Source organism: Watersipora subatra, chromosome 3 (assembly GCF_963576615.1).
Source record: "Watersipora subatra chromosome 3, tzWatSuba1.1, whole genome shotgun sequence".
NCBI classification, from domain to species: domain Eukaryota; kingdom Metazoa; phylum Bryozoa; class Gymnolaemata; order Cheilostomatida; family Watersiporidae; genus Watersipora; species Watersipora subatra.
Window position 1 is genome coordinate 75,455,379 of NC_088710.1, and position 23,593 is coordinate 75,478,971.

Consider the following 23,593-nt stretch of genomic DNA (forward strand, 5'->3'; position numbering starts at 1 on the left):
TCCCTGCTGAGTTGGTATGCCACCGTGTTCAGTACGGGCGACGACGACGTGAGAAAGACCTCCGAGGTGGAACCCTCTATCCCACTCAAGGAGGGCACTCGTCCGATCCGGTAGCCCCCCACAGGCTGGGGCCGGAAAAGGAGACAGAGGCCGAAAGGCAGATCCAGGACCTACTCAAGAGGGGGCTCATCGAACCAGCTGGAGGAGCCTAGAGCTCGCCAGCTTCCGGAGACTCCACAAGGCTGGATTAAAATTAAAACCGTCCAAATGTGAACGGTTGCAACCCCAGGTCTGCTACCTGAGTCAAATAGTGAGCCAAGACGGAGTCTCTACGGACCACAACAGGGTAAAGGCAGTCACGAAGTGGGCGAACCCGTGCGGAATGAGAGAACTCCAAGGGTTCCTCGGGACAGACGGCACTATCGACAATATATCCCGAAGTTCGCCACTATAGCGCATCCCTTGCACCGGCTGACTGCAAAGGGAGAGTCCTGGAGATGGACAGAAGAGGAGCAGATCGCCTTCAACAAACTGAAGGACAGTATCAGCACTGCCCTGATCTTGAGCTAACTGGACCCCCGGAGACAGTACATCTAGGACACGGATGCCAGTGGATGTGGAGTAGGGGCCGTGCTGTCCAAAGTACAACAGGGCTGCGTAATAGGTCATTGCCTATTACAGCAAAACCCTCACCACCTCAGAGCGCAATTACTGCGTCACTCGATAAGACTTGCTCGCGGCAGCCAAAGAGGTGAAGCACTTTCGGCCCTATCTGTATGGACAAGAGTTTCTTCTACGAACAGATCACGCTTCACTCCGGTGGTTGTGTAGGAAGAGGGAACCTTCGAATCAGGTGGCTCGAGATCCTGGCAGAGTTCCGCTACATTCTGGAACACCAGTCAGGAACTTGCCATGGAAATACAGATGGGCTGAGTAGGCAAACCTGCGAGGACTGCCGGCAATGGGCGAGCATTGAACAGAGAGACGGAGGCCCCTTACGGAAGGAGTTGGCACGAGAGCAAGGGCCGTTAGCTGCGTGGGTATTGACCAGTTGCCTAGATGGGACTCCCGATCTCGACAGAGCGAGATTGACCCTAGGCAAAGTCGCATACCCCGAGGTGCCGAACAGCAACTCGCATGGGACTCCCGCCTCAACAGTGGTAGGATTGAACCTGAGTGCTGGTGGTATCCCGAGGGGCTACCAGCCCCGCCAGAGAAGTCAGAGCAGAAGGGTGAACTGGAAAGGCTACAGGCCACCAGACAGGGACCGGTGGCCATTATGTACCGGGCAAGCGCCACAAGAGAGGAGGTATCGGCGGAACACCTGAAAGTCGGAAGCAGAGAGCTGGCTATACTGTATCACATGCAGGGCTCTTTGCGAGTACGACAGGACGGTGTGCTGGAGGCACGCATGGCCCCGCAGGGCCACGCTAGATGGTGCGCCATCTGCCCGCCAGCCATGCGAAAAACCACGGTATAGCAAACACACGCCCTGGCCTACTCTAGGGTGGGAAGGATGACAAGCCGCCTCCAGCTGACCTGATACTGGCCCGGACTGACGTTCACAGTCAGACAGCTCATCAAGAGTTGCGAGGTGTGCCAGGCCGCAAAGCATGGAGGGACAAAGATGGCCGGAGAGAAACGGAGGCTCTACGCCGAAAGACCCTGGCAGAAGGTGGCCGTGGATCTGGTCAGGCCATTTCTGGCCACTCCAAGAGGAAATAAGTGGGTGCTGGTCCTCACTGACCACTTCACCCGATAGCAGAACGCGCTGGCGCTGCCTGACGCCACGGCACCGGTGGTCACAAACCCACTGGACGAGGGGGTGTTCTGCTACCTGGGGCTTCCAGAGTAGATCCACACGGACCAGGGGGCGCAGTTCAAGAGTCAATTGATTGCCAAACTGTGCCAACTCCGGAACGTGGAGAAAACACATACCACTCCTTACCACCAACAGGCCAATGGAATCGTGGAATGGAATAACCGAGGACTCAGAGATTCCTTGAGGGCATTACTTCTAGCCCAAGGACAGGACGAATGGGATCTGTTGCTTCCCCAGCTGATGAGGGCATACCGAGGCACCCCCCACTCCACAACCAGAGAAACAGCAAACATGCTGATGTTGGAACGGGAGCTGAGGTTGTCAGACCAGCTAGAAAGCTACCCCACCGACCGAGTTCTTTCCTGCCCATGGGCATGCCCTCCAGGTGCAGCGAAGGCTACAAACGGTGCATGAGGCACTACGGCAGAGTCAGGTAAAGGTGAGACAAGAGGATCGGGAAGAGCCACCGCTGTATGCCCTATGCGACTGGGTATGGCTCACGAATAAATGCCAGAGACGGGGAGAAAACCCCAAGTTACAGGCGAAGTTCGTAGGACCATACCAGGTCCTGAAGGCCTGGGGCAACCACACATATCTGGTGGAGCGACAGGGCCAGTCCTCCATCCAGAGCGGGGCAAGGCTGAAGCCCTACCATGCTTGTCCAGAGAGGCTGGGACAAGCCCTGGCCACTCTGGAGCAAAGGAGGGGCCTTAACATGAAGGGGGCTCGACCCAGCAGGCCAGAGAGAAAGCCGGAGGAGATCAGGAATGACCCAGTGCCAATAATGCCACCCCCAACTAGGAAAAATTGTTGATGGAGGTCGCAGAAAAGCAAAGGCAGGAAAGAACTCTCGTAGAAAACCCAGCCGGACCGGAGGAAGAGGAGCAACAAAGACCGAGTTCGGTAAAAGTCAATCCCGTCCCACTAGAAGAAGTTCCGGGAGAACCGGAATCAAACCCGGAGGACGCTGGAGAACCGCAACCCCACAAATCCCATCAGCTCCAATCCAGCACAATCCGAGGCCGGCCCGGACCACTAGAAAGCCGGAAGGGTACGGAGACAGGGTATGCTACTCCATGGAATTGTCGAGAAACGGTCCGGAGGTCGAACAGGACAGCAATAAAACGGGCCTCACGGACGCGACCAAAGCTTTCCTTTAACAACACTCGTTTTCTCTAGACGACGTTAGAGCACTCGAGAAGATGGACAGCAAAGGTAACACCTCTCTACAGAATTTATTGACTTCGGTCACAACTAGCTTGAAAGAAGTTGAGGAAGCACTGGGTGCACTGGAGCCGGTAGGTGTGGCAGTCCCCAAGGGAGATCAGGGGTGGGAGGAGGCGACTGCCGAGGCCAGTTCGAGCTGCCCGGAAGGAGCTGTCTCTGAAGGGGATGACGAGGACCTGGACAGAACCCTGACAGGAGAGGAGGAAGTCTGCCAGGTGGCTACCATAAGCTCTCTCCCAAAGGCCTAGATTGGAGACCGTGGTCACCAATGGAGGGGAGAGTGTTGTGGAATGTGATCCACTGAGAGCTGAGCTAAGCCGAGCTGTGCTCAGTCAGGCAGAATAACGAGGTGAGAGTTAAGCCAATCAGAGCCAAGCCGAGTAGAGCCAATCCAAAGCCGAGTCAAGCCCAGCCAAGTAGAACGAGATGCGGGGCCTACCCGCTATATAAGCCTGAACATTTGTGCTTGAGAGCAGAGCTGTTCTAGGCCTGTTCTTTGCATGTGCTTGACTATTCTTGTATTCTTATGAACAAAGCAGAAATACATGTATAAACTCATGCACCGAGTTTTGTACCAGTGAAAGAAAATAAGGGTGGCACAAAACCTTTACAAATGATATTGCTGGGTCACTGGGTCACTGGGCACAGGTTGTTGTATCGATGATGATATTGGGTACAGGCTGAACTGGGGATGATAACACTGAGTATGGGTTGGTGCATTGATGATAACCTAAGGTAGAAAGAAGGTGGCGCGAAGAATAACACTGGGTAGGGAATAACACTGTGTGTGCGTGCGTGGTAACACTCGGCCCAAATTGGTGTTGACGATAACTTACACTGAGCATGATTTAAAATCAAGGCACTAACATTAATAGGAAAGGTACTAGCGACTGAGTGTCAAGGAGTGTAAGAACAAGGGGTGTGAGAGCAAAGAGTGTAAGAGCAAGGAGTGTAAGAACAAGGGTGTAAGAACAAGATGTGTAAGAACAAGGAGTGTAAGAACAAGGAGTGTAAGAACAAGGGTGTAAGAACAAGGAGTGTAAAAACAAGGAGTGTAAGAGCAAGGAGTGTAAGAGCAAGGAGTGTAAGAACGAGTGTAAGAACGAGGAGTGTAAGAACAAGGAGTGTAAGAACGAGGAGTGTAAGAACAAGGAGTGTAAAAACAAGGAATGTAATAACAAGGAGTGTAAAAACAAGGGGTGTGAGAGCAAGGAGTGTAAGAGCAAGTAGTGTAAGAACAAGATGTGTAAGAATAAAGGAGTGTAAGAACAAGGGTGTAAGAACAAGGAGTGTAAGAGCAAGGAGTGTAAAAACAAGGAGTGTAAAAACGAGGAGTGTAAGAACGAGGAGTGTAAGAACGAGGAGTGTAAGAAAAACGAGTGTTCGAATATGGAGTATAAGAACATCCATATTACAATGGATTGACTAATAATCTGTTGAAGTAGGAAAAGTATAATTGGCTAATTTGGTTAAAGATTCTGACCTGCATGCTATATACACAGCAACAAAGATGTTGCATTTTAAATGCTGCAAATGCGGAAAATGAAAATCACATACTACTACAGCAGAATATTACAGAGACAATTTCTTCGCCTAATCTATTACCAACAAGTTCGTCAGATTTTGCAGGAAAGGACCCTCTCACAAAGGTAAAAAGAACAATACAACCAGAAGATTTCTGAAAATGAAACTTATGGGTTAATATACACGGGTAGTCTATCATCTCTACAAATGAATGGAAGAGCCTATAGAGTGAACGTGTTACAGGACAAAACTACAACACTAATGCACTGTTACACCTGCGTTAGTAAAATGAACATAAAAAACTTTAGCAAATCGGACACGAAAGAGCAGCACTGTATTTAGTGGTTATGATCTGCAAGAAAATGTAACATGACAATGTACTACATGCGGTACATACTGTGGAGAGTGCTTACCTTCAAGACAGGCGTATAACATAAACACTGAATTAAACTTGAATAAATTTAGTTTACTAAACACATACTTGAAGCTAAGTTTAGTTTACTAAACACATACTTGAAGCTAAGTTTAGTTTACTAAACACATACTTGAAGCTAGGTTTAGTTTACTAAACACATACTTGAAGCTAGGTTTAGTTTACTAAACACATACTTGAAGCTAAGCTTAGTTTACTAAACACATACTTGAAGCTAAGTTTAGTTTACTAAACACATACTTGAAGCTAAGTTTAGTTTACTAAACACATACTTGAAGCTAGGTTTAGTTTACTAAACACATACTTGAAGCTAAGTTTAGTTTACTAAACACATACTTGAAGCTAAGTTTAGTTTACTAAACACATACTTGAAGCTAAGTTTAGTTTACTAAACACATACTTGAAGCTAAGTTTAGTTTACTAAATACATACTTGAAGCTAAGTTTAGTTTACTAAACACATACTTGAAGCTAAGTTTAGTTTACTGAACACATACTTGAAGCTAAGTTTAGTTTACTAAACACATACTTGAAGCTAAGTTTAGTTTACTAAACACATACTTGAAGCTAAGTTTAGTTTACTAAACACATACTTGAAGCTAAGTTTAGTTTACTAAACACATACTTGAAGCTAAGCTTAGTTTACTAAACACATACTTGAAGCTAAGTTTAGTTTACTAAACACATAGTTGAAGCTAAGTTTAGTTTACTAAACACATACTTGAAGCTAAGTTTAGTTTACTAAACACATACTTGAAGCTAAGTTTAGTTTACTAAACACATACTTGAAGCTAAGTTTAGTTTACTAAACACATACTTGAAGCTAAGTTTAGTTTACTAAACACATACTTGAAGCTAGGTTTAGTTTACTAAACACATACTTGAAGCTAAGTTTAGTTTACTAAACACATACTTGAAGCTAAGTTTAGTTTACTAAACACATACTTGAAGCTAAGTTTAGTTTACTAAACACATACTTGAAGCTAAGCTTAGTTTACTAAACACATACTTGAAGCTAAGTTTAGTTTACTAAACACATAGTTGAAGCTAAGTTTAGTTTACTAAACACATACTTGAAGCTAAGTTTAGTTTACTAAACACATACTTGAAGCTAAGTTTAGTTTACTAAACACATACTTGAAGCTAAGTTTAGTTTACTAAACACATACTTGAAGCTAAGTTTAGTTTACTAAACACATACTTGAAGCTAAGTTTAGTTTACTAAACACATACTTGAAGCTAAGTTTAGTTTACTAAATACATACTTGAAGCTAAGTTTAGTTTACTAAACACATACTTGAAGCTAAGTTTAGTTTACTGAACACATACTTGAAGCTAAGTTTAGTTTACTAAACACATACTTGAAGCTAAGTTTAGTTTACTAAACACATACTTGAAGCTAAGTTTAGTTTACTAAACACATACTTGAAGCTAAGTTTAGTTTACTAAACACATACTTGAAGCTAAGCTTAGTTTACTAAACACATACTTGAAGCTAAGTTTAGTTTACTAAACACATAGTTGAAGCTAAGTTTAGTTTACTAAACACATACTTGAAGCTAAGTTTAGTTTACTAAACACATACTTGAAGCTAAGTTTAGTTTACTAAACACATACTTGAAGCTAAGTTTAGTTTACTAAACACATACTTGAAGCTAAGTTTAGTTTACTAAACACATACTTGAAGCTAGGTTTAGTTTACTAAACACATACTTGAAGCTAAGTTTAGTTTACTAAACACATACTTGAAGCTAAGTTTAGTTTACTAAACACATACTTGAAGCTAAGTTTAGTTTACTAAACACATACTTGAAGCTAAGCTTAGTTTACTAAACACATACTTGAAGCTAAGTTTAGTTTACTAAACACATAGTTGAAGCTAAGTTTAGTTTACTAAACACATACTTGAAGCTAAGTTTAGTTTACTAAACACATACTTGAAGCTAAGTTTAGTTTACTAAACACATACTTGAAGCTAAGTTTAGTTTACTAAACACATACTTGAAGCTAAGTTTAGTTTACTAAACACATACTTGAAACTAAGTTTAATTATGTATTTTGCTAAACTTGAACTTTGTCGAAGGCTAAAATTTTATCACTTATCTGCTTTCGAATTTGTTTTTACTGTAACTTATAACGAATAACGCTAAACTGAAATAGCAACCGTCTTATATCTCTTTCAGGTGTTGTGGAAGGGATTTCAGCAAATAGCATATCATAATCAGTACACCGGCCGATAAATATTAATTTCGAAAGAAATTGTCGTTGATATCATATGGAAATAAGTTAAAAAAAATTTAACAATCGAATGGCAAGAATGAAAAAGCATCATGTTCCATATAGCGAGGCGGAAAAAATCTTATAACAAGAGCATCGTAACCCGAGGGCGCACTGTATTAATAAATAATATATGACAAGGGATCATGAAAAGGGTATACAGTATATGGTAAGATCGATGGGATAGTAAAAATGGCTTAGCCTTGTGGTTAGTAGCGTAAATTTACAAACTTGCGTTTGTGATCTTCGTGAGATCAAATCCAATATAAAATGCATTTTTCATTCCTAGAATTTAATGGCTATAGCTGGACAGACAACGACAAACTGAGATTTATATACATGTATATTGAATGCCAAATCGGGTGATATTCAGTAGGTGTTAACTTTAGAAGATGTAATAAAAAATCTCTTTTGTCATGCTTCATGGGTGTTAACAGGGTTTTAACAGGGTGTTAACAACAGTTGTTAATTGAACATATTAACTTACTACGGAATGTCTAATGTTAGCTGAGCACAGCAAGGGTTAATAATTATAATATAATATTTGAGTAACTAATGAGAAAGACTAACTATAGAACTCTTGTGGCTTTGACTGTTGAAGTGTACAAATAAATGTCGAAGTCCCGTTGGAGTAGAGAGAATTGAATGCGGAGATTATTATAGCAGCATACGAGTAGGCGATTGACTATAACCATGTTGGAACAAACCACAAATGACCTTAAGGAAAAGAAAAGGACTTTAAGAAAAGGAAAATGTTTTGAATTGAATTAAGTTTGCTGAAAAGTTGTCATTAATGTAATAAAGGGCAAGGAGACAAACAGCGGCCTTAGCAGCTGCATCAATATAAGACATCATTGCTGCTATTATTATTATTATCATAACTATGGTAAAAAGTGTATGATTGTACGTATGTATGTACATGTACGTACGTATGTATGCCTAAGCACTAGCGCATTAGGCAGGTTAGTTGACATAGAAAGCAGGTGTAGGAAAAGGACTGATTCGTCAGAGAACAGATGAGTGACAGTTAACTTGAAAGGACAAGAACAAAGGTTAGTGACCTTAGAAAGACCTTAAAAAGGTGACAGATGAAAACTTTGCCAAGTACATGCACGTAATATCCAGAAATTTTTTTTTTTTTATACTTTGGTTAAGCCAATCAATGGTTCGCCTCCCTACCTATGTATACTGTTTACGCAATTATCTGTTCATATGATGCAAAACAGTCATTTTAATTGCTGCCCATGCAATATTTGATACAACGCCATATGTCAAAACATTGAAAGAACAGCTGCACTCATAGTTCTAGCGCTGTTTAAAATAAAAGACAGCCGTATGAGCTGTATCTGTAATGTTCAGCAAGTGTGGTAAAATAAACTTAAAATCAATCTACTGATCTTTACGCAAATGTAATAGTATTATACATGCAATAAACTTGATGTAATAGTATCATACATGCAATAGACTTGATGTAATAGTATCATACATGCAATAAACTTGATGTAATAGTATCATACATGCAATAGACTTGATGTAATAGTATCATACATGCAATAGACTTGATGTAATAGTATCATACATGCAATAAACTTGATGTAATAGTATCATACATGCAATAGATTTGATGTAATAGTATCATACATGCAATAGACTTGATGTAATAATATCATACAAGCAATAAACTTGATGTAATAGTATCATACATGAAATAGACTTGATGTAATAGTATCATACATGCAATAGACTTGATGTAATAGTATCATACATGCAATAGATTTGATGTAATAGTATCATACATGCAATAGACTTGATGTAATAATATCATACAAGCAATAAACTTGATGTAATAGTATCATACATGAAATAGACTTGATGTAATAGTATCATACATGCAATAGATTTGATGTAATAGTATCATACATGCAATAGATTTGATGTAATAGTATCATACATGCAATAGACTTGATGTAATAATATCATACAAGCAATAAACTTGATGTAATAGTATCATACATGCAATAGACTTGATGTAATAGTATCATACATGCAATAGACTTGATGTAATAGTATCATACATGCAATAGACTTGATGTAATAGTATCATACATGCAATAGACTTGATGTAATAGTATCATACATGCAATAGATTTGATGTAATAGTATCATACAAGCAATAAACTTGATGTAATAGTATCATACATGCAATAGACTTGATGTGATAGTATTATACATGCAATAGACTTGATGTAATAGTATCATACATGCAATAGACTTGATGTAATAGTATCATACATGCAATAGACTTGATGTGATAGTATCATACATGCAATAGACTTGATGTAATAGTATCATACATGCAATAGACTTGATGTAATAGTATTATACATGCAATCGATTTGATGTAATAGTATCATACATGCAATAGACTTGATGTAATAGTATCATACATACAATAGACTTGATGTAATAGTATTATACATGCAATAGACTTGATGTAATAGTATCATACATGCAATAGACTTGATGTAATAGTATCATACATGCAATAGACTTGATGTAATAGTATCATACATGCAATAGACTTGATGTAATAGTATCATACATGCAATAGATTTGATGTAATAGTATCATACATACAATAGACTTGATGTAATAGTATCATACATGCAATAGACTTGATGTAATAGTATCATACATGCAATAGACTTGATGTAATAGTATTATAAATGCAATAGACTTGATGTAATAGTATCATACATGCAATAAACTTGATGTAATCGTATCATACATGCAATAGATTTGATGTAATAGTATCATACATGCAATAAACTTGATGTAATAGTATCATACATGCAATAGACTTGATGTAATAGTATCATACATATAGTACATGAGACTACATAGAGATGAGTAACATTACCATAGTACAACTATAGTAATGTTACTCATCTCCCGTCATACAACTATAGTAATGTTACTCATCTCCCTTCATACAACTATAGTAATGTTACTCATCTCCCTTCATACAACTGTAGTAATGTTACTCATCTCCCTTCATACAACTATAGTAATGTTACTCATCTCCCTTTATACAACTGTAGTAATGTTACTCATCTCCCTTCATACAACTGTAGTAGTGTTACTCATCTCCCTTCATACAACTGTAGTAATGTTACTCATCTCCCTTTATACAACTGTAGTAATGTTACTCATCTCCCTTCATACAACTGTAGTAATGTTACTCATCTCCCTTCATACAACTATAGTAATGTTACTCACTTAGGGAAAAACCGAGAGCCCATGAGAAAACCTTTGCCATGTCGAACTATTTTAAACCGATGCAGATTGAGGTTGCTTTGCTCATAGAAACAGAGTGTAAAATCACCGGGCGTTGAATCACTTGGTCTGAGCAGAAAACTGCGGTCTCCAGCTGAAATACATGAAGAGGTGAACTTTGTTCAAACATCCAATTTTGATGCTTTTATGTCGGGCTCTAACTATTATTAAACTAGCTAGAGAACCAAAAAGGCCTAAAAACACTGAAATAAGAACTACTCGTTGTTCCTAGCAGTTAAGTATTTTTTATAGATGTTGGAATGACAACCAAAATACAGCTTCTCATTCTGGTGATATGCAGTCCAATTATAAAAAAGACCAAATGAGAAAGCGTTAAAAACTTGAATAAAAAGACTTGTTTAAAGAGTAAGGGTATGTGATATACATGAGTGCATGTTATACTCGTACCGTACATGATATACATGAGTGCGTGTTATACTCGTACCGTACATGATATACATGAGTGCATGTTATACTCGTACCGTACATGATATACATGAGTGCATGTTATACTCGTACCGTACATGATATACATGAGTGCATGTTATACTCGTACTGTACATGATATACATGAGTGCATGTTATACTCGTACTGTACATGATATACATGAGTGCATGTTATACTCGTACTGTACATGATATACATGAGTGCATGTTATACTCGTACTGTACATGATATACTCAAATAAATATTGTACCTTAAAAAAGCATACGACTTCCTAGTCTTTAAGGTAACAGCTGATAGAAATGCATAAGCAATTTACCTCTTGAAAGAATTTCTTTGACTTCGGGCAGCGCAATGCTTGCATGGTAGTATTCTAAATCTTCTATTAGTTCTCCTCCTTCATCATCCTACAGGCACATGACAGAGTGGCGGAGTAACAACAGCGAATTCGTCTTCAAGCTGAATTTGAAAGTATTTCACAATAATCATACTTGATTCACATTTCTTGTGACTAAAAGGAGACTCAGGCGTATTTTAGCAGCTAGTAGATACTCAGGTGTATATTAGTAACTAGTATATACTCAGGTGTATATTAGTAACTAGTAGATACTCAGGTGTATGTTAGTAACTAGTATATACTCAGGTGCATGTTAGCAACTAGTATATACTCAGGTGTATATTAGTAACTAGTATAAACTCAGGTGTATGTTAGTAACTAGTATATACTCAGGTGTATATTAGTAACTAGTATATACTCAGGTGTATGTTAGTAACTAGTAGATACTCCGGTGTGTATTAGTAACTAGTAGATACTCCGGTGTATATTAGTAACTAGTATATACTCAGGTGTATGTTAGTAACTAGTAGATACTCCGGTGTGTATTAGTAACTAGTAGATACTCCGGTGTATATTAGTAACTAGTAGATACTCAGGTGTATGTTAGTAACTAGTAGATACTCAGGTGTATATTAGTAACTAATAGATACTCTGGTGTATATTAGTAACTAGTAGATACTCAGGTGTATATTAGTAACTAGTAGATACTCAGGTGTATATTAGTAACTAGTATATACTCAGGTGTATATTAGTAACTAGTAGATACTCAGGTGTATGTTAGTAACTAGTAGATACTCAGGTGTGTATTAGTAACTAGTAGATACTCCGGTGTATATTAGTAACTAGTAGATACTCAGGTGTATGTTAGTAACTAGTAGATACTCAGGTGTATATTAGTAACTAATAGATACTCCGGTGTATATTAGTAACTAGTATAAACTCAGGTGTATGTTAGTAACTAGTATATACTCAGGTGTATATTAGTAACTAGTATATACTCAGGTGTATGTTAGTAACTAGTAGATACTCCGGTGTGTATTAGTAACTAGTAGATACTCCGGTGTATATTAGTAACTAGTAGATACTCAGGTGTATATTAGTAACTAATAGATACTCCGGTGTATATTAGTAACTAGTAGATACTCAGGTGTATATTAGTAACTAGTAGATACTCAGGTGTATATTAGTAACTAGTATATACTCAGGTGTATATTAGTAACTAGTAGATACTCAGGTGTATGTTAGTAACTAGTAGATACTCAGGTGTATATTAGTAACTAGTATATACTCAGGTGTATATTAGTAACTAGTAGATACTCAGGTGTATGTTAGTAACTAGTATATACTCAGGTGTATATTAGTAACTAGTAGATACTCAGGTGTATGTTAGTAACTAGTAGATACTCAGGTGTATAATAGTAACTAGCAGATACTCAGGTGTATGTTAGTAACTAGTATATACTCAGGTGTATATTAGTAACTAGTATAAACTCAGGTGTATGTTAGTAACTAGTACATACTCAGGTGTATGTTAGTAACTAGTAGATACTCAGGTGTATATTAGTAACTAGTATATACTCAGGTGTATATTAGTAACTAGTAGATACTCAGGTGTATGTTAGTAACTAGTAGATACTCAGGTGTATATTAGTAACTAGTATAAACTCAGGTGTATGTTAGTAACTAGTATATACTCAGGTGTATGTTAGTAACTAGTAGATACTCAGGTGTATGTTAGCAACTAGTATATACTCAGGTGTATGTTAGTAACTAGTAGATACTCAGGTGTATATTAGTAACTAGTATATACTCAGGTGTATATTAGTAACTAGTAGATACTCAGGTGTATGTTAGTAACTAGTATATACTCAGGTGTATATTAGTAACTAGTAGATACTCAGGTGTATATTAGTAACTAGTATAAACTCAGGTGTATGTTAGCAACTAGTATATACTCAGGTGTATGTTAGTAACTAGTACATACTCAAGTGTATGTTAGTAACTAGTAGATACTCAGGTGTATGTTAGTAACTAGTACATACTCAGGTGTATATTAGTAACTAGTAGATACTCAGGTGTATGTTAGTAACTAGTATATACTCAGGTGTATATTAGTAACTAGTATAAACTCAGGTGTATGTTAGTAACTAGTATATACTCAGGTATATGTTAGTAACTAGTAGATACTCAGGTGTATATTAGTAACTAGTATATACTCAGGTGTATGTTAGTAACTAGTATATACTCAGGTGTATATTAGTAACTAGTATAAACTCAGGTGTATGTTAGTAACTAGTATATACTCAGGTGTATGTTAGTAACTAGTAGATACTCAGGTGTATGTTAGCAACTAGTATATACTCAGGTGTATGTTAGTAACTAGTAGATACTCAGGTGTATATTAGTAACTAGTATATACTCAGGTGTATATTAGTAACTAGTAGATACTCAGGTGTATGTTAGTAACTAGTATATACTCAGGTGTATATTAGTAACTAGTAGATACTCAGGTGTATATTAGTAACTAGTATAAACTCAGGTGTATGTTAGCAACTAGTATATACTCAGGTGTATGTTAGTAACTAGTACATACTCAAGTGTATGTTAGTAACTAGTAGATACTCAGGTGTATGTTAGTAACTAGTACATACTCAGGTGTATATTAGTAACTAGTAGATACTCAGGTGTATGTTAGTAACTAGTATATACTCAGGTGTATATTAGTAACTAGTATAAACTCAGGTGTATGTTAGTAACTAGTATATACTCAGGTGTATATTAGTAACTAGTATAAACTCAGGTGTATGTTAGTAACTAGTATATACTCAGGTATATGTTAGTAACTAGTAGATACTCAGGTGTATATTAGTAACTAGTATAAACTCAGGTGTATGTTAGTAACTAGTACATACTCAGGTATATGTTAGTAACTAGTAGATACTCAGGTGTATATTAGTAACTAGTATATACTCAGGTGTATGTTAGTAACTAGTATATACTCAGGTGTATATTAGTAACTAGTATAAACTCAGGTGTATGTTAGTAACTAGTATATACTCAGGTGTATGTTAGTAACTAGTAGATACTCAGGTGTATGTTAGCAACTAGTATATACTCAGGTGTATGTTAGTAACTAGTAGATACTCAGGTGTATATTAGTAACTAGTATATACTCAGGTGTATATTAGTAACTAGTAGATACTCAGGTGTATGTTAGTAACTAGTATATACTCAGGTGTATATTAGTAACTAGTAGATACTCAGGTGTATATTAGTAACTAGTATAAACTCAGGTGTATGTTAGCAACTAGTATATACTCAGGTGTATGTTAGTAACTAGTACATACTCAAGTGTATGTTAGTAACTAGTAGATACTCAGGTGTATGTTAGTAACTAGTACATACTCAGGTGTATATTAGTAACTAGTAGATACTCAGGTGTATGTTAGTAACTAGTATATACTCAGGTGTATATTAGTAACTAGTATAAACTCAGGTGTATGTTAGTAACTAGTATATACTCAGGTGTATATTAGTAACTAGTATAAACTCAGGTGTATGTTAGTAACTAGTATATACTCAGGTATATGTTAGTAACTAGTAGATACTCAGGTGTATATTAGTAACTAGTATAAACTCAGGTGTATGTTAGTAACTAGTACATACTCAGGTATATGTTAGTAACTAGTAGATACTCAGGTGTATATTAGTAACTAGTATATACTCAGGTGTATATTAGTAACTAGTATATACTCAGGTGTATGTTAGTAACTAGTAGATACTCAGGTGTATGTTAGCAACTAGTATATACTCAGGTGTATGTTAGTAACTAGTATATACTCAGGTGTATATTGGTAACTAGTAGATACTCAGGTGTATGTTAGTAACTAGTAGATACTCAGGTGTATGTTAGTAACTAGTAGATACTCAGGTGTATATTAGTAACTAGTACATATTCAAGTGTATGTTAGTAACTAGTAGATACTCAGGTGTATGTTAGCAACTAGTATATACTCAGGTGTATGTTAGGAACTAGTATATACTCAGGTGTATATTAGTAACTAGTAGATACTCAGGTGTATATTAGTAACTAGTATATACTCAGGTGTATATTAGTAACTAGTATATACTCAGGTGTATATTAGTAACTAGTAGATACTCAGGTGTATGTTAGTAACTAGTATATACTCAGGTGTATGTTAGTAACTAGTAGATACTCAAGTGTACGTTAGTAACTAGTAGATACTCGGGTGTATATTAGTAACTAGTACATACTCAGGTGCATGTTAGTAACTAGTATATAATCAGGTGTATCTTAGTAACTAGTATATACTGAGGTTAATGTTAGTAACTAGTAGATACTCAGGTGTATGTTAGCAACTAGTAAATATCTGGATGTGCACTAGTACATAGTACAGACTCACATGTATATCAGTGACAAGATCAGAATAAATAATGCCCCTGTCACCGGTCCTCTGGTTGACTGCCCAAAGCCAACCATCTCCAAGCTCATTGCACACGGTAAATACGTCATCACGCTCAAACTCCAGTTCATCTGTATCAGGGATCTTCTCCCGATAAGGCAGCATTGCTCGCACATACCTCACATCATTGACTCCCTGAATGAAACAAAGGGTACTACTCCCAGTAGCTGTTGCCATTCAAGCTGCTCTATTGGTTAGACTGAAGAACAGCAAGAAGAGCACTAACTGTACCGCTGTGCGAGTAAATGTTTCACGTATAAGCAACGACCTTGTAAAGCAGGATAGGACCGATAGCTAAGAAAACCAAGTTTAAAATCTTGAGAAAAATCTTGGTAACAACAAAGACTGTACCTCCACCAACAAAGGCTGTACCTCCACCAACAAAGGCTGTACCTCCACCAACAAAGGCTGTACCTCCACCAACAAAGGCTGTGCTTCCACCAACAAAGGCCGTACTTCCACCAACAAAGGCTGTACCTCCGCCAACAAAGGCTGTGCTTCCACCAACAAAGGCTTTACCTCCACTAACAAAGGCTGTGACTCCACCAACAAAGCTGTACCTCCACCAACAAAGGCTGCGACTCCACCAACAAAGCTGTACCTCCACCAACTAAGGCTGTACCTCCACCAACAAACCTGTACTTCCACCAACTAAGGCTGTATCTCCACCAACAAAGGCTGTGACTCCACCAACAAAGCTGTACCTCCACCAACAAAGGCTGTGACTCCACCAACAAAGCTGTACCTCCACCAACAAAGCTGTACCTCCACCAACTAAGGCCGTACCTCCACCAACAAACCTGTACTTCCACCAACTAAGGCTGTATCTCCACCAACAAAGGCTGTGACTCCACCAACAAAGCTGTACCTCCACCAACACAGGCTGTGACTCCACCAACAAAGCTGTACCTCCACCAACAAAGGCTGTATCTCCACCAACAAAGGCTGTACCTCCACCAACAAAGCTGTACCTCCACCAACTAAGGCTGTACCTCCACCAACAAAGGCTGTACCTCCACTAACAAAGGCTGTGACTCAACCAAAAAAGCTGTACCTCCACCAACTAAGGCTGTACCTCCACTAACAAAGGCTGTACCTCCACCAACAAAGTGACAACATGAACAACCAATAACAAGTAGCTCATCGTCAATGCGCCGTCAAAGTGGTTGCCATTAGCTAGTTGAAAGCATTTTCGAATCACTTGGGAAGATGGATGATCACTGATACTATGATAAGCAAAATATCAGACTATGAGGCCACAGTCTATCACCTCCATAACTCTCATTTAGGTTAAATAACAGCAAATATAAGAATGATCCCTTTAAATGAAATAAAAATTAAATCAGTTGGAAATTTGCTGAAGAGAAATGTGTTCTCTTCAGCTTTTAGTAACGCAGTCATGCATAGAAGACCAACAAAACAGTTCCGTTTAAATGGTCTGGCATTTGCCTCAAATGTGTAATCCAAGTCCATGCAGAATGGCTGCTTTTTATTCACAGCTTTCAAGAAGCTGAAGAAATAAACAAATGAAGTTTGTTACTTTTTCTGGGGGCACGGGGTGCAGGAGTTTCTCCCCTGGAAGAAGCTCAGAAAAGTCTGTGTAGTAAGCGACGAGGTCATCGAGAGAAGCAAACTCTCGGCCACCGATATAATATTCCCCACAGATAGATGTGATTCTACAAAAAAAGCAGCTGAAAATAGTTATTATTTGTACATCTTCAGCTCTTGTTTAGCCAGAATGCCAAATCTAGGATCCGTCAAGATTTCAGTAAGGTGAATGCAATTGATAGGGAAGACAACAAAGGAGCCAAGATCACCTATACTATACTACAGTTATACCGCTCTATAGGATAACCGCACTGCTGCGATGGCTACCTGAAGTGACTAAATCCTGCATCAGGTTGGGCCCCGAGATAAGAGAGGACAAATGCTCCCGGGTTGCTCATACTCTCCCGCACCAAAAAACATTGAGGTTTACTGAACTCTGTTAGTATCTTCTCTGCTCCTTTTCTGCTCAATCGGCCATGGTACCAGCTGCAAAGAGATGATGAACGCATATTATAGATAAGCCACTGTGAAGGATGGAATTCATTTACCACTTCTGAAAAGTAATGCACCAAAAATTAGCGATATACACAAGAAAATAATAGATAAACCTCAGATGAAGATAACAGCCTATGGATTAGGAGTGTGAGCACCATGATTCACCAAGATTATGCTATACCAGTTCAGGGGCAAACATACCATAACAAATCACAAAAGATAACACCGTAATAGATAAATGAAGATAACAACATAACATATCCAGAAAGATAACAACTTGACATATCCAGAAAGATAACAGCATAACATATATAGGAAGATAACCGCATAACATATCTAGGAAGATAACAGCATAACATATCTAGGAAGATAACAGCATAACATATCTAAGAAGATAACTGCATAACATATCTAGGAAGATAACAGCATAACATATCTAGGAAGATTACATCCTAACATATCTAGAAAGATAACAGCATAACATATCTAGGAGGATAACAGCATAACATATCTAGGAAGATAACAGCATAACATATCTAGGAAGATAATAGCATAACATATCTAGAAAGATAACAGCATAACATACTGTATCTAGGAAGATAACAGCATAACATATCTAAGAAGATAACAGCATAACATATCTAGGAAGATAACAGCATAACATATCTAGGAAGATAACAACATAACACATCTAGGAGGATAACAGCATAACATATCTAGGAAGATAACAGCATAACATATCTAGGAAGATAACAGCATAGCTGATCAGGTAAACTGCAGTTTGTGCGTAAATTAGTGAAAGATGTAGTAAATTTTAGACAAATGCAAGTCTAAACACTTATATATCGATTGTTAGTTGAGAATTGCTTGAGATAAGCAAAGATCATTGATTAAACTATAGACAGTCAAACTTGCAAATCTATTTGAAAAAAAGTCAAGGGGAAACAATCGCAAAACCTTAGCTAACTCATCTTTCTTTTAGGAGAATGAAACCTTGTTGTTCAGTTGTTGACATGGTAACGGCTAAACTTATGAGAAAAACCAGCTTACACTTATTCACTACCTAGCAAAGACCAGGATCCACAGAAACAAAACAATATTTTACAGGGCTATTTGTTTCTATTCAAAAGTACTTTGGGGCTCTTTGACCTTGACTTCTTTGACCTTGGCTACTAATGACTAGAGATAAACACAAGCAGTAGTACCTGAATATGAAAAAATCTTATTTGTCTGCATTTTTTAAATCTACAAACTAAGTTTACAGTGTTTGCATCAGTATTGCCAGGTTCACCACATTCCAGCCAGTGAATTGAAACGAAAAAAAATTCTAGTTCGAAGGATCATATGTTGCAAGAACCTAACTGAAAAATATTGTACTTGGGATTTAAACAGATCAGATAGTCTTAAACCGAAATTCATATAAGTTTTGAAGCCAAAGGAGTGACATAAATCCACTGTTGTCACAACATACAGCATTTGCTGACAGATACAGTACATATATAACACAACAGATAAATTTTTGAACCATTTCAAAACACTAAAAATTAAAAACTCTTCTCTTATCAAGTAGCAACAGGATAATTAATTAACTATTAAGACCTTAGCAACATTTTAATTATTGTAACTAACCTTATTGAACATAATTGGATAGTTAATTATTTAATGAGTTATTAATACAATGATACACAGCAACGCAAACACCTTTTAAACACACATGTAAACTAATCTGAAATGCTAGGATTACCCAAAAGCCTAATTATACTGACAAGTGTTTAATAAATTTTAGTAAAATAGAATCCATCTAAAAACTGTTGGAAACTAGAGCTTGGATCTTAAGCATAAGTCATCAAATAGTTTACGTAATCAGTCAAAAATTAAAAAAAAACATAGTCGTAAAATGGTTCACCAAATCAAGTACGAGCAATAATATTCTGACTTTTACTATGTAATTGATAAACTTTTACAGAAGAGAAAAATGATGTGAACTATTTTATTTGACAAAATTTTTCTTTACAAGCAAGCCATTCAAACACCAAGTAATTCTAGTTCTTCGTTATCGACTCATGAACACAGGTAATCAGAGAGCGCATGTTCTCGATTAAGATACGATTAGGACCTACATGGTTTTATTAAATAATATAATGTCAATTTCCCAAACAGTATATAATTTTGTTTAAAAAACAATGATATAAAAGAATATTAAAAATATTCTTTAACCTTAAGAACAAATTCATCTTGACTGTGTTAATAACAGTAAGGAGTTATCATTGTTTGATCTATGTAACATTTTACGTGCTAGGATAATACCAACTAACCATGTTTTTTGAGGCCCCTCTAATCTCAAAGTTATAGATTCCTTTTGTAAATCTTCTTCGCCATTCGTCGCCATAACAAAAGAACAAAACCTATGGGTATGACGGGCAAACCATTATTATATTCTATATCAGTAACCTAGATTTTGGAATTAGTTATTTTTTCTTGAGATTCTGTTCACTATATATAAACACAATAACTTGAATCACTACTTATGAAGATCCGGTTATAGTATTAAAAAGTTAACGAAAATGTTGCTTGAAACTCTATAACTTTTACCCTCGGCACAAAACAAAGCTGGGCTATGAGGGCAAGACAACTCCGTCAAATTGAGCTTCGACAGCTCTGGAGCCATCCCTTCAGTAGGAATACAACCCATCCAGTTCTGTACCACCGTGAAATGAACGAGTGATTGTGCTGCGCGAGACTTTTTGAAAGATCAAGATCCTACATATTGTGAGGTTACAACAAGTAACAAAAAGACATATATATATATATATATATATATATATATATATATATATATATATATATAGAACTATATTTCCCAACTAGGAGGCTTCTATCAATATATAATCCATGTTAGGAGGCTCTGAAAAATTAGGAGGCGTCCAGGGAGCCTCCTAATTCTAGCAGTGTTTATAGTGCTTAACAACCCTATAGAAGTATTTTAAACATGATTCCCATAATCGCCTTATATATCTATATTCATATATATGGAAAAGAGGAGACAACTCCAACAAAAATGTGTAATTTTCTATCAATAAATTATAAACCCTAGGAGGCTCTTATATATGGAACTAGGAGGCATATATCAAATTTAAAACATTCTTACTTTTAACTGTTTTGGTATCGTTTCAGTTAATAGCACAATCTATTTAAAAACATATTGCAATAAGTTTATGACTAAGCATCAGCAAATACAAAGAATTAGCAGCTATATCGGATACAGTCAGTTTTGCTAATATTCATGATAGCTTTATTAGATTTGAGAAATAAAGTTGTATATTAACAAACTACAATACATTACAATTTATTTGCTGACCCTCTTTATAGTTTTCAAGACTGCCATTTAAGCACTCCCTTTTTTTGCAAGGTTTCTCATTGATCTGCTCTTTTTTGTGAAAATTCACAATAATTGCACATTAAGGTTTCAACTGATGTTTAAGCATGGCTGTAGTAAAAGTTTAAATAAGTCTATAATCAGTACAATTCATATTTTCGATGCCGTTGCATCCAGCCACAAAATAAATCTTTTTTTGAAACTTTGCATCCAAACGCAATACCTGAGAGATAGTTTTTTAGTCGAAGAATTGATTTTTTAAATTTATTGAAGTAAAGTGGCAAAAGTATAACCACAGTATATAACAGCTAGAGAGATGTGGCTGTTATAATGTTGCTGTGGCTGTTAGGACTATTAGTTCTTCACCCATGTAGTCTACTAGAGCTTGGTAGCAGCAGAATGACTACATGTAAGGGAGCAAGTCACATTCGGTAAGTTGTTCATGCTATTTTAGTCAATTTACAGTTTATTTACTTGAAACATACAGTTGTAGAAAAGCAGTATAAATTTTATTTAATATTGAAATAGGACTAGCGTGAAAAAAATATGTTTCAATTATTATAATTTTTAAGGAATGTAGCACAGAACACGTTTGATATATTTTTTACATCCGTTTATGTCATCCAACTGCTGATATTGTTCTGCATAGAAAAGTCAAGAAATGTCAGCATTATATTACCAAAAAGGAGAAAATCAAAACTTTTTGTAAAGTCCTAATTTTTGACTTTATTAATGTTACACGAATGTTCAGTTTTGTAACATCAACACAGACACGCCAGCTGACAATTAATAGTTATTTTAGTGAATCAGTTAATTCTCCAACTTTAATCTATTTTCAGTTATTATTATTATAATTTTTGATGTTTTTTATAATGATAAGTAACGTTATTAATTTGGTTCTACCAACAGTCAAAACTGTTATTAGAATAACATGATCATAAAGTAATTGTATTATTGTTATCATGAATAGTGAGAGTTTGCGTATTTCAGTAATGATTTTGTAAGTAATAGTAGTACATGCATAGGCATAAGCAAGTAAGTGGGTATATGCAGCCTTTGAATTTTGAAACTTTTAGTATTTAGTTTGAATCTTGTGTAGTAATTGTGTAGTAATTAAGAGCTTAGCTGTTTTATAGAGCTTCAGTAGTAGGAGGCAGACATTCAAGTTTGCCAAAAAAAACCTAACCAGTGAACTAAAATGTGTATTTTGCATTCATTTTGGTTTGTATATCTGTTTATGCTACTTGAATTATCTTTTCATTTTTGTAGAAACTTGGTAAGCATTATTGCCAAGATGGCATATTTATCAGATGGCAGAGAGTATTAGACAAAGTTGGATGTTCTTTTCTAGAAAAGGTATGTTGCTAATTACACGTTGGTTTGCATAAAAAATATGTCAAAATAATCAAGGTTTCATCTACCGAAATTTATAATATTTTTTAACATATACATAATTATAGATTACAAACTATAAAACATTATATCAGTAAGGTTGTATTTTGAAATGTAGTAAAGTTTGACGTTTTGGCAAAGTCACTATGATAAGCAAAACTTTAAATTCACCAACACAAAATATACTGTACAAAGTTTTACTGTAACTAGCAAATGTATACCTGACGTAAGAATGTAACAGCATGCCCAAAAGTAGTTTTTCTTTGTATAGTTGCAAATAATCAATGACGCTTTAGTTATAGATAACTGCTGGATGAGAAGCATTGATGGCCCACACCAAAGACTGATTTGCAGACATCAAATTAAAGGTATGCGATATTGCAATAAGTTGCTGTAAAATAGCACATTATACATGCGAGCCAAAAATTAGTGTAATAATTTGATATAGCCATAGCTTCAGTAAGAAAAGTTGTTAATTTTTACAGGCATTGTATTATTTAAACGCTTACATAAACCATTATGCCACTTTTGTGTTCTATTCATCTATTATTGGCAGATTACATAATATAAATAGCGCAAACCAATCAAAGGAATGTAGCATAGCAAAGAGATTTAGTATTGCTCTTCTTAGTCTTTATGAGTCATGGTTGCAATTGCTGAGCAATTGCATAATTATATAAAATGAAAAGTTTTCCATGGTTACTCATTACCACTTTTAGTTACTCAGTCACCACTGAGAGTAATTATCAGATTTGAGATATCATGTTTAGAGGCAGGAGATTGACAAATATTTTGTTGGTTTTTACTCTTACCCTGCCGTATGCGAATTTATGCTAAATCTATCAGCAACTGCCGTATGCACATTTTTGCGAATTTTCCAACAATTGCGTGGTCACCT

General features: G+C 36.8%; 1 protein-coding gene across 1 annotated transcript in view; it reads right to left on the reverse strand.

Moving 5' to 3' along the window:
• The window catches only part of LOC137391940 (ras GTPase-activating protein 1-like), a 45,768-nt gene extending 25,371 nt beyond the window's left edge, over window positions 1-20,397 (reverse strand). Inside the window, exons 1-6 of the mRNA XM_068078504.1 lie at window positions 20,243-20,397; window positions 17,760-17,918; window positions 17,425-17,560; window positions 15,825-16,019; window positions 11,383-11,470; window positions 10,562-10,712 (exon numbers count right to left, since the gene is read on the reverse strand). Coding sequence (XP_067934605.1) covers window positions 10,562-10,712; window positions 11,383-11,470; window positions 15,825-16,019; window positions 17,425-17,560; window positions 17,760-17,918; window positions 20,243-20,316 — 803 coding nt within the window. The 5' untranslated portion in view covers window positions 20,317-20,397. The remainder of the gene's footprint in view (window positions 1-10,561; window positions 10,713-11,382; window positions 11,471-15,824; window positions 16,020-17,424; window positions 17,561-17,759; window positions 17,919-20,242) is intronic.
• Between the last annotated feature and the right edge of the window lie 3,196 nt (window positions 20,398-23,593).